The sequence below is a fragment of the Nymphalis io genome, chromosome 14 (assembly GCF_905147045.1).
Source record: "Nymphalis io chromosome 14, ilAglIoxx1.1, whole genome shotgun sequence".
Classification (NCBI taxonomy): Eukaryota; Metazoa; Arthropoda; class Insecta; order Lepidoptera; family Nymphalidae; genus Nymphalis; species Nymphalis io.
Genome location: NC_065901.1, coordinates 859,445 through 877,267, shown reverse-complemented (window position 1 = coordinate 877,267; position 17,823 = coordinate 859,445). Strand labels below are relative to the sequence as shown.

Genomic DNA, 17,823 nt, shown 5'->3' with positions numbered 1-17,823 from the left:
TGCCATTTTGACGTGCATAATTTTAATTACTGATTATTATAATTACTGATTTTTTTTTAAATTAATAGGTATTAGGTAGCAATGATAGTATACAATGAAAATGGTTACAATAGATATAAATATTTGCTTAGTGGCAATTGCTTTTAAGTAAAATATCAAAAATGTCTTAAATTCATCATCATCATCCTCCAAATGGGGGACAAAGGCGTCCAAGGATTTCCATTTTGGCCGGTCTTGCGCTTCCCGCATCCAACGTCTTCTCGCAAGCCGTGGGGGGCGTAGAAGTCGACCCGAGGGAATATATACCAGAGAACGGGCAGCAGCGTCTCTCTGAGTACTATGACCAACTTACTGCGATTGTGATCCCGTCTGCCAAGCTTGGCGATCATGGCATATCCCCCCAATGATTTTCTTAATTTAACTGTAATAAAACCCAATGTAAGATATATAAAAACTAACGTACTAAATGGGGTGTAATTCACTGAGTGTGTACTAATTTTTATGGTTATTTTTTCAATTGGATGGACATATTGGCATCACAAGCTAAATAATAATAAATAATACGACAAAATTAATAATAATAATAAATTATAAATATTATTAAAATATTATTAATTGTTATTTGCCCTTAATACCATACGTGTCTCTATTAAACTTGTATCGAGTATTCGTCATGATTTCATGTTCAATTATTTAAGGGTGATTTTTGAATAAAGACATGACATATAATAAATATTTATATAGTACAAGCTGAGATGGCCTAGTGGTTAGAACGCGTGAATCTTAACCGATGATCGTGGGTTCAAACCCGGGCAAGCACCACTGAATTTTCATGTGCTTAATTTGTGTTTATAATTCGTCTCGTGCTTGACGGTGAAGGAAAACATCGTGAGGAAACCTGCATGTGTCTAATTTGTCATTATTTTTATGTTTATTTCTACCCGAAACACCAACTTCCATAACCATGGAAACTAACGACAGAGATTTAACTTCCATTTTACCCCCTTTAAGGTTGAACAAAAATAAAAGGCCAAATACAATTTCTATGACAAAATTAAACTGACAAAACTTTTATACTATCTCTCGTTCATTCCTTTTTTAAATTTCGACGGAGGCTAGAAGTTAACGGAATAAAAAATGGGCCCACTTCATGATAAGAAGTCACCACTCCCTATAGAATGTCTATATGCACTGCAAGAAATATATCGTTCAATCTATGACTTGTAATTTTATATCTTGTTGAATAATTTCTTTTGGGTGACTACTTGAATGCAATTAGCATGTTTAAATTATCTTTCAGAATTCGTTGAAAGCGATAACTTTGACGATTATAATGAAGATGACATAGATTACTAGAAAAAAAAGATGTGGAAAATGTTTATTATGATAAATTAATTTTTAATGGTAAACAAGCATTAAGGGGACGGCTTGGAGCTAGACCATCTTACTGCTCCAGTGTAGATTGGTAGACAGTTCCTGTTTAAGAGGATCATCTTTACCCAGCTAAATAACATTTATGGACTGACTTTAAATGAATATTTTGGGTTGTATATTACTAACTTAACGCGTTGCTTAAATGACACGTCATCATCATCATCAACAAAAATCTTTTGTCGTCCACCACTGGACATAGACCTCTCTAATGGCGCGCCACAGAGCTCGATCTTTAGCTCTCAATCTCCATCCACCGCCAGCGACTTTGCGAATATCGTTACTCCACCTAGCTGGCTGGGCGTCCTACGCTACGTTACAAACCAAAGTTATCGACATAGCCCAAAGTATTAGTAAGCTGAAGCGACAGTGAGCTGGACACAGACCTATGATATTCTCCTTTATTGTGTTAATAACAGCTTATTAACCGTTCCGACCATGTATTAAGTGAATCTCTTTTAGAATTCCGAACTTATGCTTAATCTATCCTTTTGTCTTAGAATTGTATTGGGGCCGTCCTTAAAGTACAGCTTATTAAAAAAACATATAATCGGTTCATAACGTGTCACGTGACATACAAATAAAGTTGTTCTAATACAATTACATACTTCTATTGAGTTTTATTATTCAAAAATAAAGTAATTTATCAAAAACCTGCATTCAAGTTTGATATTATCAGAATCCCCGTTCTACTTCGCAGTACTATGAACTTACTACGTAGTACTATACTATAGAATGATCGCATAAGGAATTAATATTAACAAACCTTAAATTCTAATTCTATGTATTGGGAGGAGGGCGCTGCACGCAAGGACAATAGTAAACGCTCCACATAGAATTCCGTAACAGCCTGTGAATGTCCCACTGCTGGGCTAAAGGCCTCCGCACCTCTTTTTGAGGAGAAGGTTTGGAGCTTATTCCACCACGCTGCTCCAATGCGGGTTGGTGGAATACACATGTGGCAGAATTTCAGTGAAATTAGACACATGCAGGTTTCCTCACGATGTTTTCCTTCACCGTCAAGCACGAGATGAATTATAATCACAAATTAAGCACATGAAAATTCAGTGGTGCTTGCCCGGGTTTGAACCCACGATCATCGGTTAAGATTCACATAGAATACAATTTTAAAATTATATAAGTGCGTATTATCAATTATTGTTATGTTAAAAATACATATATATGTGTAATTAATTTGTGATAATGTTATCCAAACGGATTACCCAGAGATGACGACAAAAAGGGACGTTCAAATATACATATGACGTGACGAAGACTTAACAAAATCAAAAATTGATAATTAAATCGCTAAACCTTTGACCTTCCTAATGACATGAAAACGAACAGTTGAACCACATGTGAAGACGAGGGGAGGTGAAGGAATTAAATTAATAATTACAATTGGTGTTGTTATAAAGGAGTGATAATAAATGTGTGGGTGGCCTGAACAGAACTTTATAAACTACCCAACGAATCATCAAGAGCTTGAAGATTCAATTGCTAAATTTCACAAAGGCACCTAGTGAGCTGTTGGTCTAGGGGTCTCAAGTACTGCGTTTATTCAACTGGAAAGAGTTCGATCCCGAGCGGAACACAAACAGTTTAAAATTTCAAAACTTTGTTTGACATTTTAATAATTTCATTATATATATATTATTATTTTTTAATTTAATATTTTAAAATGTAATTTTGACATTCAAAATCAATGATATCATTATTATATTGTAAAACATGAGTTCCCCTTTTCTAAGGTTAACATGTCCTCATTGCCCCAGTTCGGCGCGAACGTTTAACTCGCATGGGCTTAAAATACATATTGGGCATAAACATAAGGATGTGGCTCGTTTCCCTGTCGGGACCGCTAGCGCGCAGCAGTCCCTTCAACCCGACGACGACGGTATAAGTGCACCATCTGTGGGTTCACAGCCTCCTATCAATGTCCTTGATGGTCTAGCGTCACTCAGGAGATCTGTAAGGGTGCTAAGGCATGTTCCTAAGGGAGTGAGGAACCTAGCGGCCGGTAGATTGTGCGACATTATAAGAAGGTGTATTGAGACCAATGGAACAACAGATTGGTGTACACTGCTCACATTTTCTTATACTGCGCTTAAATTACCACTTCTGCAGGGCTCGGGTAACCTTACGTCCAAAGTGAAGGCCAACATAATATCCTGTGGCGCACCCGATGATGCCGATAAAGATGTGTCCTATAGAGCGTCTTCAGTCCAAAAGGCGATCGAGTCAAAGGTGTTTGAGGGTGACTTGAGGGGGGCAGTGCGCTTGTTAATGTCTGATGATGCAATAGCACCGCCTGGTTCCGAAACTCTAGCTTCCTTGAGGTCCAAACATCCATCCCCATCGCGTCCATTAGCTTTTCCTCTGGCGCCGGATCGATCCATTCAAATCTTAAAAGTCAAAAAGGAAGACGTAGTCCAGGCTCTAGGCAGTTTTCATAATGGTTCAGCGGGATGTTTGTTTGGATGGTATTCGTCCAGTTCATTTAAAAGAGCTGATCACGAATTCTGCAGGGGACAACGGGCAACGTTTGCTTGAATGTTTGGTTGATTTGTGTAACTTCCTTCTTAGTGGGCAATTAAATCCGGAAGTTTGTCCATACATGTACGGGGCGAGTCTGTGCGCGCTGTCAAAAAAAGATGGGGGCATTAGACCAATTGCAGTGGGGAGCATCTTTCGTCGTTTAGTGGCTAAGCTAGGGTGTCGTGCTATTAGAGAGGATATGGCCAAATACCTCCAGCCGCACCAGTTGGGGTTCGGAACCCAAATGGGGTGTGAGGGAGCAATACACGCAACACGTACATTTGTAACAGAGCCAGGGAACGCAGATTGTGTAGTGATAAAATTAGATCTTAAGAACGCGTTCAACTCAGTGGAAAGGGACGTACTCCTTGTTGAGGTCAGTAGAAACATTCCTTCTCTTTATCCATTTCTTCAACAGGTCTATCAGTTCCCTTCTAAGCTCTTCTTCGAAAATTCCCTAATACTTTCCCAAGTTGGTGCACAGCAGGGGGATCCGCTTGGATCACTTACTTTCAGCCTTGCAATCCATAAGGCAATCTTGTCCTTAAAATCTCCTCTTAATATATGGTACCTAGATGATGGCACTATTGGGGGAAAGCCAGAAGACGTGAGACAAGATATCCTTACTTTGATTCCCCTCTTTAAAGAATGTGTTTTGCGGTACCAAAGATTACCTATCTTTTAAGGACGTCTCCTGTCTGGTTGTTCCCTCAAGATATATCTTCCTTTGATAGCTCCTTAAAGTGTACGGTGGAAAGTATTTTGAATGTGTCATTGAATGAAACTCAGTGGAGCCAAGCCTCTTTGCCTGTACGGTCTGGGGGTCTAGGTGTGCGACGAGTGAGGGATGTGTGTCTGCCTGCCTTTCTCGCATCGGCGCATGGGGTTGTTAGTCTGGTCTCTAAAATTTTATCGTCCGTTGGAGGCAGGACTATCATACCTTTTGCTGCTGAGGGAGTAGCGAAGTGGGAGACGCTCTTCCCGAATGCACCCCTTCCTGGATTTCCAGAAAGGCAGCGTTCTTGGGACGATGTGGGGTACAAGTCTGAGCTCGACCGACTTGTCAGTGCGGCTGGGGGAGCGGATTTGGCCAGACTCAGAGCGGTGTCGAGGACGGAGTCTGGAGCTTGGTTGCAGGCTTTGCCTTCCCCCTACTTTGGGACTCTTCTCGACAGTGACTCTTTGCGTGTGGCTGTGGCTCTCCGCCTTGGCTGCGATGTTTGTCAACCACACCGATGCATCTGCGGATCCATGGTGGGTGCCAACGGTCATCACGCATTGAGTTGCGGACGATGCTCGGGGAGATTTCCCCGACACCACGCTCTAAACGACATTGTCCGTTGAGCCTTGGTTTCGGCGAATGTCCCATGCGTCCTGGAACCACCAGGTCTCAGTCGCTCCGATGGCAAGAGACCGGATGGCTTGACACTGGTCCCATGGCAAAGGGGAAGAAGTTTGATATGGGATGCTACCTGTGTCAATACCTTCGCGGCCTCTCACCTGGCCCACACAACACGGACGGCTGGGGCGGCTGCTGAGAGTGCAGCAGCGAGAAAACGGGAGAAGTATGCCCCCTTTTTAAAAAAATATTTATTTGTGCCACTAGCGGTTGAGACGTCGGGATGTTGGGGGTCGGATGCCCTCAGTTTAATAAGGGAAATTGGCTGTCGCCTTAGAGAGAGGGGATTTGACAGTCGCTCCGGGTCACACTTGGCACAAAGGTTGTCCATTGCCATACAACGCGGAAATGCGGCCTGCATTATGGGCAGCTTTGCGTCGGGTGGGAATCGGGAGGGACTATTTTAAAATTTGACTAAAATAATAAAAATTAATAATCTAAATTTAAATAAAATCCTATGAAACATTCTATGTTATTTACATAGCTTTTTGTATCTGATATAATATGCACAACAAACAATTCTTGATGAATATATATTTATTTATAATATAACACCATTCCACCTAACTACTTAATTTCTCATTTGTTTTACTTCTAATAACAACTCACCGACATTCAAAAGCCAACGTTGGCTACTTACTATAAGTCTTCCAGGACCAATATCTATGGGGGTTTGTGATCGTTTAATATCAGTTCGACCATTCACTCATTTTCCTATCTAAAATAAATTAAAAAAAAAAAACATTAACATTTAAATACCACATTTTAAACATCAATTATTATTATTATTATATAACATAAATTTCAGAATTCATCGGATAAAATATCGAAAAAGCTATCCATTTGAGACGTGAAGTAAAATAAGTTACAACCTATAAATGACCTACTGCTGGCCAAAGGCCTCTTGAGAAGAAGATTTTGAACTTAGTCTACACAGCATCTTCAATGCAAGTTTGTAGATAAATATATGGTATCATTTAATTCGACACATGCAGGTTTCCTTATGATGTTTTCTTTTACCGCAAGCACAAGTACACACAAACCACATGTTCAGTGGTGATTGCCCGGGCAAGCCCAATGTTCGGTTAAGATTCACGTGTTGTTCCCACAGGGTTATCTTACCTCATTATGATTTATTTGAAACATAATCTATAGAATGTTTCTCAGATTAGATAAAATGGTACTAACCTTAGCGAGTAGTTATCGTTTGTTGTACTCCTAGACGTAGTTCAACGTACGAGCACACAGCAATTATTATATATTCCTTTATCCAACATGCCAAAATCTGCTGATTTCCCTACTTTCTTACTTTCTATTCCAAGCTGGTTTATATATGTATCATTCAAACAATAAAAGAATCTCATTATTTACTTTTTACACTTTTCTACGCTTAACGCGTTTATTTTGAGTTGATGCGGTGTGTAAACAGGTACTCGAATATTTGGCATATGTTAACGCTAACGATATTTGAGAATTATTTTGCTGATTGCTTCCCCACCAGTAATTTATGGTGGTTAAAACATCTACGTGTTCTATAGAATCCCTTAATCGGTTTTGAGAAGTCATGTTGTAAGATGGGCACAAACGACAATATTTTTCGTACAACCTTATTTTTGCTAAATAATTGAGCAACATGCGATGATATGATGTATGCGCTTGAAGGTTCTGAATTAGCTGGTTTGTTTTAAATCAGTTTACGCCTAAGGGTTATCCAAGCGCCACCACAAGATGCACGCTACACTGTTTGACTCTTCGTACACCAAAATCTATAAAACGAGACTTAATAAACTAAAATTAGATTCAAGAAACTGAAAATAAAATACTAAACTACGTTTTATAAAACTAGGCCGAGTATGAGGACGAATCATTGTCTAAATAGATTATGATTATTTATGACATAACATTTTCTAAAAATATAGAAAGTGACAGTTCGTTTTTGTGTTTTATGCGTGTTATTGTTGCATTATAAAACCTTTCATTAAATATAATAAAAAATTTGGCATGATAGTATTTTGAATGAATGGTCTTTGATTTTGATGTGATTGAAACAGCAGATAATTAAACCAAATTATCTTAGTCAATATACTTTTAAGCATATTTTGATTATTTTATATTATATATTTTATGCGTAATTGTTTCATTACATTGTTATTAGGCATTTTTATGATATGATGACCATCATCGGATAATTTAATATAAAATACAGCTTATGAAACACCACAGAAATTTGCAACTATTTTAAAATGTTCTAAACACTCGTTTCTCTTCATTCTGACCACTAATTAAAGAGATTCATTATTGAAACAACATAAATAATCTTATTGCCAATTATTATAAAAAATTCTACATTCGATTCGAATTAATTAGGGCGTCGAAAAGTAACCTGTTAGAATTATATATACTGATATTCGTATTTTACAATAAAAGCTTTTATATATATAGAGACAGAGACATGCCACTTGCTAACCGTCTACGTAGATATTTTGAAGTTTGTGTATTTTAATAACTTTAAATTTTGCCTATTGAAGAGCTTTATGGGCTATACGCATGGGATTTTCACCGTTTAACCGCGCCGCACTGTGCACAGTAAAAATAAAATGTATTTTTTTTATTGTTTGTTTGTCGTGTCGATGTTTAGCGATATAATCATTGATGAGAACGCGTCATTTACTCAGGTAGGCTTGCATAAAGCTTGTTTCTCCAAAAGCTTATTATTGCTGAATGATAAAATAGTCACCATAGGCTTACCAACCCACATCGGAGCAACATGGTTATATAAGACGCAAATCTTCTTCTTAAAGTGAGATTCATATTAAAAAATGCTTGGTATATAAAATTTTATATTTATTATTCTACCACGATTGAATCGTATTTATTATTTTAACTTATATATAATGTATAGTTCCAAATAATATATACACACAAATACTGAATCCTAAGCGTTACGTGCTAATTTTTATATTTTTAATGTTTAATAAATTCTACTACAAGGGCCAAGGTCAGGTTGCGTTACAATGTAGATGTGTTTACTAGTGAATGATGCCTTTTGACGCATCACAGGAATCATAACGCCCTTTTTTGAAGGGCACAAATGAACGAAGCTGCCATGCTATCCGCCTGTATGGAATTTGTTAAAGATGGTCTTCACGTCATGTAGCTTATATTTCTGGCGAAATATTATCACAGCACTGTTTAACTGCTGGGCTTGCACCATACAAAATCGAGGCGAGCATGAATCTTGACACAAGTAATTCTATGTAGGTATATATTACTTAGAAAGATCTCGTAACAAGCTTTTATATGATATAATTGATGGGTTTGTAAGTTTATTTTCCTATGCTTAGCTCATTTAAATATTCGTTTCAAACCGGAACTTAACTATACTAAACACTGCAGATTGGTGGTAGAATATCTGATAAGTGGGTGGTACCTACCCAGACGAGCTTACACAAAGCCCTATCAAGCTTAAGCTAGTTTCCAAAATGCCTACAAAAAAGTCAGCGGTAGAATGAACCTATCGTATAGATAACAGGCATCATTTTCATTGTTAAAAAAGAGGAAAATATCGATAACGGTAGTTCAGTTTCATTATAATAAAATTGTAATCATTTTTAAAGAAATATTAAACTTTTCTCACATCACCAATGCGCCACCAATCTTTATGTCTTACGCACACATTATGTCTCGTGTGCCAGAAGTTACACTGGCTGACTTCCATCCTGGCAACTAATAATAATGATTTTAGTAGAACTTGTGCGATGTTGATTAAGTAGATTTTTGAATATCCTTTAGAAAAGTCAAATCAAAAATCATCAGTCACTTAGGTTAGTAGTACTGTTTGGCGATAGTATATGTTATGAGAGGGTGGTACGTACTCAAGCGGGCTTGCCCAAAGCTCTATTGTAAATATATTTTCGGAAAGATACTCACGGAACCCCTTAAAATTCGATTAATTTTAATGAAAATCAGGCAGCTGTCATTGGCTATCGTCAGATAAGACATAGTGAATAATAGATTCCAATCAATAAATCAGTTTTAGCATTTCGTACTTTTTATCATGTAACTGATAATATCAATTTGTTTAATTCTTAGAAATATTTTTTAATCACAGGAGTAACAAGATTATGCTTTCATATATATAACACTGATTTCATTACATTTTATGTATTTGTTATTTGTCAGTGTAAGTGCACTTGTTACAAAGAATTGGGTGTTCATAAAATAATATGAAAGGTACCATATATTTATTATTTTAATATAAATACATAAATTTAGTTCAAGTGCGATATCCCTTTTATAATAATTAGATAATAAGTTATCGCCATTAAAACAAAACAAAATATAAATGCATTAACAATATTTAATATTGATTAAAATAACCCCAAAATCGGTGGTAGGGCTTTGTGCAAGCTCGTCTGGGTAGGTACCACCCACTCATCAGATATTCTACCGCAAAACAGCAGTACTTGGTATTGTTGTGTTCCGGTTTGAAGGGTGAGTGAGCCAGTGTAATTACAGGCACAAGGGATATAAAATCTTAGTTCCCAAGGTTGGTGGCGCATTGGATATGTAAGCAATGGTTGACATTTCTTACAATGCCAATGTCTAAGGGCGTTGGTGACCACTTACCATCAGGTGGCCCATATGCTCGTCCGCCTTCCTATTCTATAAAAAAAAAAATTTAAAGAAAATTTATTTAACCTTTTTTTAATTAAGCTTAAGTTAGTAAATATGTTAAGAATTTTGTTTACGCTTTTTAGCGTCGTTTGGAATTCAGTTTGTGACGAAAAGTTTATGTTTTAGATTACAATTCATTTGTTATTATCTCTTGTCTTCTAATTGATATCACAAACTTAAATAAATAAAATTGCGATATAATGACGACGTCAAATGTTTAAACTTAAATTAAATTAAGTTCAAAGATTACATATTAAAAAAAAGTATTATAAATATTTGCTATTGTAATCGGTGATTATTTTTATCTTAAACCGCTTGTTATTCAAATATTCAATTCCATCTGTATGCCATTGACAGAAACGCAGTTAACATATATATTATAATTAAAGTAATTTTATTATTCTTAATATGTATTAAGCATTTTCAATTTATTTTTTATAATTTCAATTGTGTTTACTTTTAATCTTGGGATTATTTTTGAGAATAAATATGCTGCAGAATTAACTGTAAAAAAGAGAGAGAGAGAATAAACATTAACTTTGAATTATATGATGAGAAAAGTGTTCAATGTGCCGACAATAATGTCGACGCTATCGAAGTATAAAACTCACATAAGCACACAGTCTCTGTTTACTACCCTGTCTATTAACAGATTTTCTTTTTATTATGTTTAGCTATTGACAAAATATAGATCAATGATAAAAATAGCAATGTGTAGAAACAAATGTTGAAAATATGAAAAATCATATAAGAAAACATATACAACCTACATAGTAATACTAAAACTCTACTGCAGATATGACTACAAAAATATAATAAAGAAAGTAGTAAAACTTTGAAAGTATAATATAACTTGCAATAAAAATAAAATAAATGTAACGTAACTTATTTTAAAATGATTTTTATAATTTTCAGTCGCAGCCTTACTGCTGGTCTGCGCAATCAGTTTAGCTCAAGGAAATGATATTGAGCTAAATGAGAATGGTTGCCCGATAGACCACACTATTGAAAAACTTTATCCCCACGAAAACTGTAACAAATTCTACCAATGCACGCACGGAAATCTTGTAGTAAAGAAATGTGCGTCGAACCTCTTCTTTGATGTTGAAAAACAAGAATGTGATTGGTCTGAAACAGTAGACTGCGGTGATAGGGTTGTCCCAGACGAGAAGGAAGATGAGGACTGTGATGAGAACGAAAACGAGAATGGGGACGGCAATGAAGATGGCGATGATAACAATGGATCTTGCAACTGTAACCCCGGTGAGGCGCCATCGATTTGTGGTCGGGAAGGGTCTGACGGGGTTTTAATCGCACACGAAAATTGCAACCAGTTTTATAAATGCTTCAATGGCAAACCCGTTACAGTAAACTGTCCCGGAAACCTTCTATACAATCCACACAAAGAAATATGTGATTGGCCCGAAAACGTTGAATGTGGTGACAGAGTAATTCCAGAATGTGATGACGATGACAATGGCGGAGACGGTGGAGGCGACGGAGGCGGGGGAGGTGGAGGCGGAGGCGGCGGAGGCGGAGGTGGTGGAGGCGGCGAAGGTGGTGGCGATGACAGTGGTGGAACTTGCAACTGCAACCCCGGTGAAGCACCTTCGATTTGCGGTCGGGAAGATTCTGACGGAGTCTTAATCGCACACGAAAACTGCAACCAGTTCTACAAATGTTTCAATGGAAAACCCGTCACAATGAACTGTCCCGGCAACCTTCTCTACAATCCACACAAAAGAATATGTGATTGGCCCGAAAATGTTGATTGTGGAGACAGAGTAATTCCAGAATGTGATAACGATGACAATGGCGGAGGTGGTGGAGGCGGCGGTGGCGGAGGAGGTGGAGGCGGCGGAGGTGGAGGCGGCGGAGGTGGAGGCGGCGGTGGTGGAGGCGGCGGAGGTGGAGGCGGCGGAGGTGGAGGCGGCGGAGGTGGAGGCGGCGGAGGTGGAGGCGGCGGAGGTGGAGGCGGTGGAGGTGGAGGCGGCGGAGGCGGAGGCGGTGGAGGCGGAGGCGGTGAAGGTGGTGGCGATGACAATGATGGAACTTGCAACTGCAACCCCGGTGAAGCACCTTCGATTTGCGGTCGGGAAGATTCTGACGGAGTCTTAGTCGCACACGAAAACTGCAACCAGTTCTACAAATGTTTCAATGGTAAACCCGTCACAATGAACTGTCCCGGCAACCTTCTCTACAATCCACACAAAAGAATATGTGATTGGCCCGAAAATGTTGATTGTGGAGACAGAGTAATTCCAGAATGTGATGACGATGACAATGGCGGAGGTGGTGGAGGCGGCGGTGGCGGAGGAGGTGGAGGCGGAGGTGGCGGAGGCGGCGGAGGTGGAGGTGGTGGAGGCGGAGGCGGCGACGGTGGTGGCGATGACAATGATGGAACTTGCAACTGCAACCCCGGTGAAGCACCTTCGATTTGCGGTCGGGAAGGTTCTGATGGAGTCTTAGTCGCACACGAAAACTGCAACCAGTTCTACAAATGTTTCAATGGAAAACCCGTCACAATGAACTGTCCCGGCAACCTTCTCTACAATCCACACAAAAGAATATGTGATTGGCCCGAAAATGTTGATTGTGGAGACAGAGTAATTCCAGAATGTGATGACGATGACAATGGCGGAGGTGGTGGAGGCGGCGGTGGCGGAGGAGGTGGAGGCGGAGGCGGCGGAGGCGGCGGAGGTGGAGGTGGTGGAGGCGGAGGCGGTGAAGGTGGTGGCGATGACAATGATGGAACTTGCAACTGCAACCCCGGTGAAGCACCTTCGATTTGCGGTCGGGAAGGTTCTGATGGAGTCTTAGTCGCACACGAAAACTGCAACCAGTTCTACAAATGTTTCAATGGAAAACCCGTCACAATGAACTGTCCCGGCAATCTTCTCTACAATCCACACAAAAGAATATGTGATTGGCCCGAAAATGTTGATTGTGGAGACAGAGTAATTCCAGAATGTGATGACGATGACAATGGCGGAGGTGGTGGAGGCGGCGGAGGCGGAGGAGGTGGAGGCGGAGGTGGCGGAGGTGGAGGTGGTGGAGGCGGAGACGACGGAGGAAGTGGCGATGACAATGATGGAACTTGCAACTGCAACCCCGGTGAAGCACCTTCGATTTGCGGTCGGGAAGGTTCTGATGGAGTCTTAGTCGCACACGAAAACTGCAACCAGTTCTACAAATGTTTCAATGGAAAACCCGTCACAATGAACTGTCCCGGCAACCTTCTCTACAATCCACACAAAAGAATATGTGATTGGCCCGAAAATGTTGATTGTGGAGACAGAGTAATTCCAGAATGTGATGACGATGACAATGGCGGAGGTGGTGGAGGCGGCGGTGGCGGAGGAGGTGGAGGCGGAGGCGGCGGAGGCGGTGGAGGTGGTGGCGATGACAATGATGGAACTTGCAACTGCAACCCCGGTGAAGCACCTTCGATTTGCGGTCGGGAAGGTTCTGATGGAGTCTTAGTCGCACACGAAAACTGCAACCAGTTCTACAAATGTTTCAATGGAAAACCCGTCACAATGAACTGTCCCGGCAACCTTCTCTACAATCCACACAAAAGAATATGTGATTGGCCCGAAAATGTTGATTGTGGAGACAGAGTAATTCCAGAATGTGATGACGATGACAATGGCGGAGGTGGTGGAGGCGGCGGTGGCGGAGGAGGTGGAGGCGGAGGCGGCGGAGGCGGCGGAGGTGGAGGTGGTGGAGGCGGAGGCGGTGAAGGTGGTGGCGATGACAATGATGGAACTTGCAATTGCAACCCCGGTGAAGCACCTTCGATTTGCGGTCGGGAAGATTCTGACGGAGTCTTAGTCGCACACGAAAACTGCAACCAGTTCTACAAATGTTTCAATGGTAAACCCGTCACAATGAACTGTCCCGGCAACCTTCTCTACAATCCACACAAAAGAATATGTGATTGGCCCGAAAATGTTGATTGTGGAGACAGAGTAATTCCAGAATGTGATGACGATGACAATGGCGGAGGTGGTGGAGGTGGCGGTGGCGGAGGAGGTGGAGGCGGAGGTGGCGGAGGCGGCGGAGGTGGAGGTGGTGGAGGCGGAGGCGGCGACGGTGGTGGCGATGACAATGATGGAACTTGCAACTGCAACCCCGGTGAAGCACCTTCGATTTGCGGTCGGGAAGATTCTGACGGAGTCTTAGTCGCACACGAAAACTGCAACCAGTTCTACAAATGTTTCAATGGTAAACCCGTCACAATGAACTGTCCCGGCAACCTTCTCTACAATCCACACAAAAGAATATGTGATTGGCCCGAAAATGTTGATTGTGGAGACAGAGTAATTCCAGAATGTGATAACGATGACAATGGCGGAGGTGGTGGAGGCGGCGGTGGCGGAGGAGGTGGAGGCGGCGGAGGTGGAGGCGGCGGAGGTGGAGGCGGCGGTGGTGGAGGCGGCGGAGGTGGAGGCGGCGGAGGTGGAGGCGGCGGAGGTGGAGGCGGCGGAGGTGGAGGCGGTGGAGGTGGAGGCGGCGGAGGCGGAGGCGGTGGAGGCGGAGGCGGTGAAGGTGGTGGCGATGACAATGATGGAACTTGCAATTGCAACCCCGGTGAAGCACCTTCGATTTGCGGTCGGGAAGATTCTGACGGAGTCTTAGTCGCACACGAAAACTGCAACCAGTTCTACAAATGTTTCAATGGTAAACCCGTCACAATGAACTGTCCCGGCAACCTTCTCTACAATCCACACAAAAGAATATGTGATTGGCCCGAAAATGTTGATTGTGGAGACAGAGTAATTCCAGAATGTGATGACGATGACAATGGCGGAGGTGGTGGAGGTGGCGGTGGCGGAGGAGGTGGAGGCGGAGGTGGCGGAGGCGGCGGAGGTGGAGGTGGTGGAGGCGGAGGCGGCGACGGTGGTGGCGATGACAATGATGGAACTTGCAACTGCAACCCCGGTGAAGCACCTTCGATTTGCGGTCGGGAAGGTTCTGATGGAGTCTTAGTCGCACACGAAAACTGCAATCAGTTCTACAAATGTTTCAATGGAAAACCCGTCACAATGAACTGTCCCGGCAACCTTCTCTACAATCCACACAAAAGAATATGTGATTGGCCTGAAAATGTTGATTGTGGAGACAGAGTAATTCCAGAATGTGATGACGATGACAATGGCGGAGGTGGTGGAGGCGGCGGTGGCGGAGGAGGTGGAGGTGGAGGTGGCGGAGGCGGCGGAGGTGGAGGTGGTGGAGGCGGAGGCGGCGACGGTGGTGGCGATGACAATGATGGAACTTGCAACTGCAACCCCGGTGAAGCACCTTCGATTTGCGGTCGGGAAGGTTCTGATGGAGTCTTAGTCGCACACGAAAACTGCAACCAGTTCTACAAATGTTTCAATGGAAAACCCGTCACAATGAACTGTCCCGGCAACCTTCTCTACAATCCACACAAAAGAATATGTGATTGGCCCGAAAATGTTGATTGTGGAGACAGAATAATTCCAGAATGTGATGACGATGACAATGGCGGAGGTGGTGGAGGCGGCGGAGGCGGAGGAGGTGGAGGCGGAGGTGGCGGAGGCGGCGGAGATGGAGGTGGTGGAGGCGGAGGCGGCGACGGTGGTGGCGATGACAATGATGGAACTTGCAACTGCAACCCCGGTGAAGCACCTTCGATTTGCGGTCGGGAAGGTTCTGATGGAGTCTTAGTCGCACACGAAAACTGCAACCAGTTCTACAAATGTTTCAATGGAAAACCCGTCACAATGAACTGTCCCGGCAACCTTCTCTACAATCCACACAAAAGAATATGTGATTGGCCCGAAAATGTTGATTGTGGAGACAGAATAATTCCAGAATGTGATGACGATGACAATGGCGGAGGTGGTGGAGGCGGCGGAGGCGGAGGAGGTGGAGGCGGAGGCGGCGGAGGTGGAGGTGGTGGAGGCGGAGACGACGGAGGAAGTGGCGATGACAATGATGGAACTTGCAACTGCAACCCCGGTGAAGCACCTTCGATTTGCGGTCGGGAAGGTTCTGATGGAGTCTTAGTCGCACACGAAAACTGCAACCAGTTCTACAAATGTTTCAATGGAAAACCCGTCACAATGAACTGTCCCGGAAACCTTCTCTACAATCCACACAAAAGAATATGTGATTGGCCCGAAAATGTTGATTGTGGAGACAGAGTAATTCCAGAATGTGATGACGATGACAATGGCGGAGGTGGTGGAGGCGGCGGAGGCGGCGGAGGCGGCGGAGGTGGAGGCGGCGGAGGTGGAGGCGGCGGAGGTGGAGGCGGCGGAGGTGGAGGCGGCGGAGGTGGAGGCGGCGGAGGTGGAGGCGGCGGAGGTGGAGGCGGCGCAGGTGGAGGCGGCGGAGGTGGAGGCGGCGGAGGTGGTGGCGATGACAATGATGGAACTTGCAACTGCAACCCCGGTGAAGCACCTTCGATTTGCGGTCGGGAAGGTTCTGATGGAGTTTTAGTTGCACACGAAAACTGCAACCAGTTCTACAAATGCTCCAATGGCAAACCAGTCACAATAAGCTGTCCCAGCAACCTTCTCTACAATCCATACATAAGAATATGTGATTGGCCCGAAAATGTTGATTGTGGAGACAGAGTAATTCCAGAATGTGATGACGATGACAATGGCGGAGGTTGTGGAGGTGGAGGTAGTGGAGGCGGTGGAGGCGGAGGCGGCGAAGGTGGTGGCGATGACAATGATGGAACTTGCAACTGCAACCCCGGTGAAGCACCTTCGATTTGCGGTCGGGAAGGTTCTGATGGAGTCTTAGTCGCACACGAAAACTGCAACCAGTTCTACAAATGCTCCAACAACGAACCTGTTTCAATGGATTGCCCCGTTAATCTTTTTTACAATCCTTACAAACAAATTTGTGATTGGCCCGAAAACGTGAAATGTGGCGATAGAGTAATACCAGAATCAGGCAATAATAATGGTGATGGGAACAGCAATGGTGGAAATGACGATGACGCCGATCAAGGAAGTTCTTGCAACTGCAACCCTCGTGCAGCACTACAAATATGTGAAGCAGCAAACTCCGAAGGCGAGTTGATAGCTCATGAAAATTGTAATCAATTCTACAAATGTTCTTTCGGAAAACCGATTGCATTCTCGTGTCCAGCAGGTCTTCATTACAATCCATATAAAGAAGTATGTGATTGGCCTGTTAACGTAGATTGTGGAGACAGGATAGCGACCCAAAGTGTCTCATTGAATAAGCACCTTGACACAGGATTCAGAAAAACATATTTTTAAGGTTATCGACATAGCATAATTGTAGAATTGAATAGTGTAACTTTAAATTTGCGACTCGACTTTTACTTACGGAACAAACCTTATATTTATTTAATTTGTCGTTACTGACCCTTATTATAAGAATTGAAATTTATGTTATTTAATGTTTGGCTCTAGTCAACCGAATTATTGTAAAACAAATTCAAAAATTGTAATTACTTTTTAATAAACAACTAAAGCATATTCAATGTGTTTTATATTCACTTATTGCTTAATTTTTTATTTCATTTGATAGATCGAGATCGATAAACGATTATCGTTTAATATTTTAATATATCATTCCACAACATTCCACAAGATAACACAAATCTACTGCAAAAAAGAAGTTTTAATATAATGCCACTTTCCTATAAAGATACTTTTATTTGACTTCTTAAGTTTAGACTATACATATTATAAATCTGTCTGTACGTGAAAAATATATGAGTAAAACTTTTACCGAGGGCATTTATCAAGGCAATAGATGCCAAA

The 17,823-nt window shown here is 42.1% G+C and overlaps 1 protein-coding gene and 1 long non-coding RNA gene across 2 annotated transcripts; one reads left to right on the top strand and one right to left on the bottom strand.

The window, feature by feature from the left end:
- Positions 1-84: 84 nt before the first annotated feature.
- On the bottom strand, positions 85-6,838 carry LOC126773454 (uncharacterized). Its single transcript, XR_007669733.1, has 3 exons — positions 6,557-6,838; positions 6,009-6,086; positions 85-421 (listed from the first exon to the last, which is right to left on the bottom strand). It is a non-coding gene; the product is annotated as an uncharacterized LOC126773454 (long non-coding RNA).
- A 2,209-nt stretch (positions 6,839-9,047) lies between these two features.
- Positions 9,048-17,313, top strand: LOC126773471 (uncharacterized). Its single transcript, XM_050494425.1, has 18 exons — positions 9,048-9,090; positions 10,961-11,533; positions 11,603-11,866; positions 12,044-12,313; positions 12,386-12,691; positions 12,767-13,039; positions 13,109-13,384; positions 13,439-13,705; positions 13,775-14,053; positions 14,093-14,407; positions 14,552-14,860; positions 14,900-15,214; positions 15,269-15,562; positions 15,611-15,916; positions 15,983-16,258; positions 16,427-16,699; positions 16,739-16,976; positions 17,043-17,313. The coding sequence occupies exons 1-18, from the start codon at positions 9,048-9,050 to the stop codon at positions 17,311-17,313; spliced, it is 5,148 nt and encodes a 1,715-aa protein (XP_050350382.1).
- Positions 17,314-17,823: the final 510 nt, after the last annotated feature.

What these genes read in the sequence shown, in the direction of transcription:
- LOC126773471 (XM_050494425.1), top strand. Translation starts at nt 9,048, where the DNA reads ATGTCTCGTGTGCCAGAAGTTACACTGGCTGACTTCCATCCTG. An exon ending in CGATGACAATGGCGGAGGTG is followed by an intron (nt 13,385 to 13,438) that starts GTGGAGGCGGCG and finishes GAGGCGGTGGAG; the next exon opens with GTGGTGGCGATGACAATGAT. An exon ending in TGACGATGACAATGGCGGAG is followed by an intron (nt 15,563 to 15,610) that starts GTGGTGGAGGCG and finishes GAGGTGGCGGAG; the next exon opens with GCGGCGGAGATGGAGGTGGT.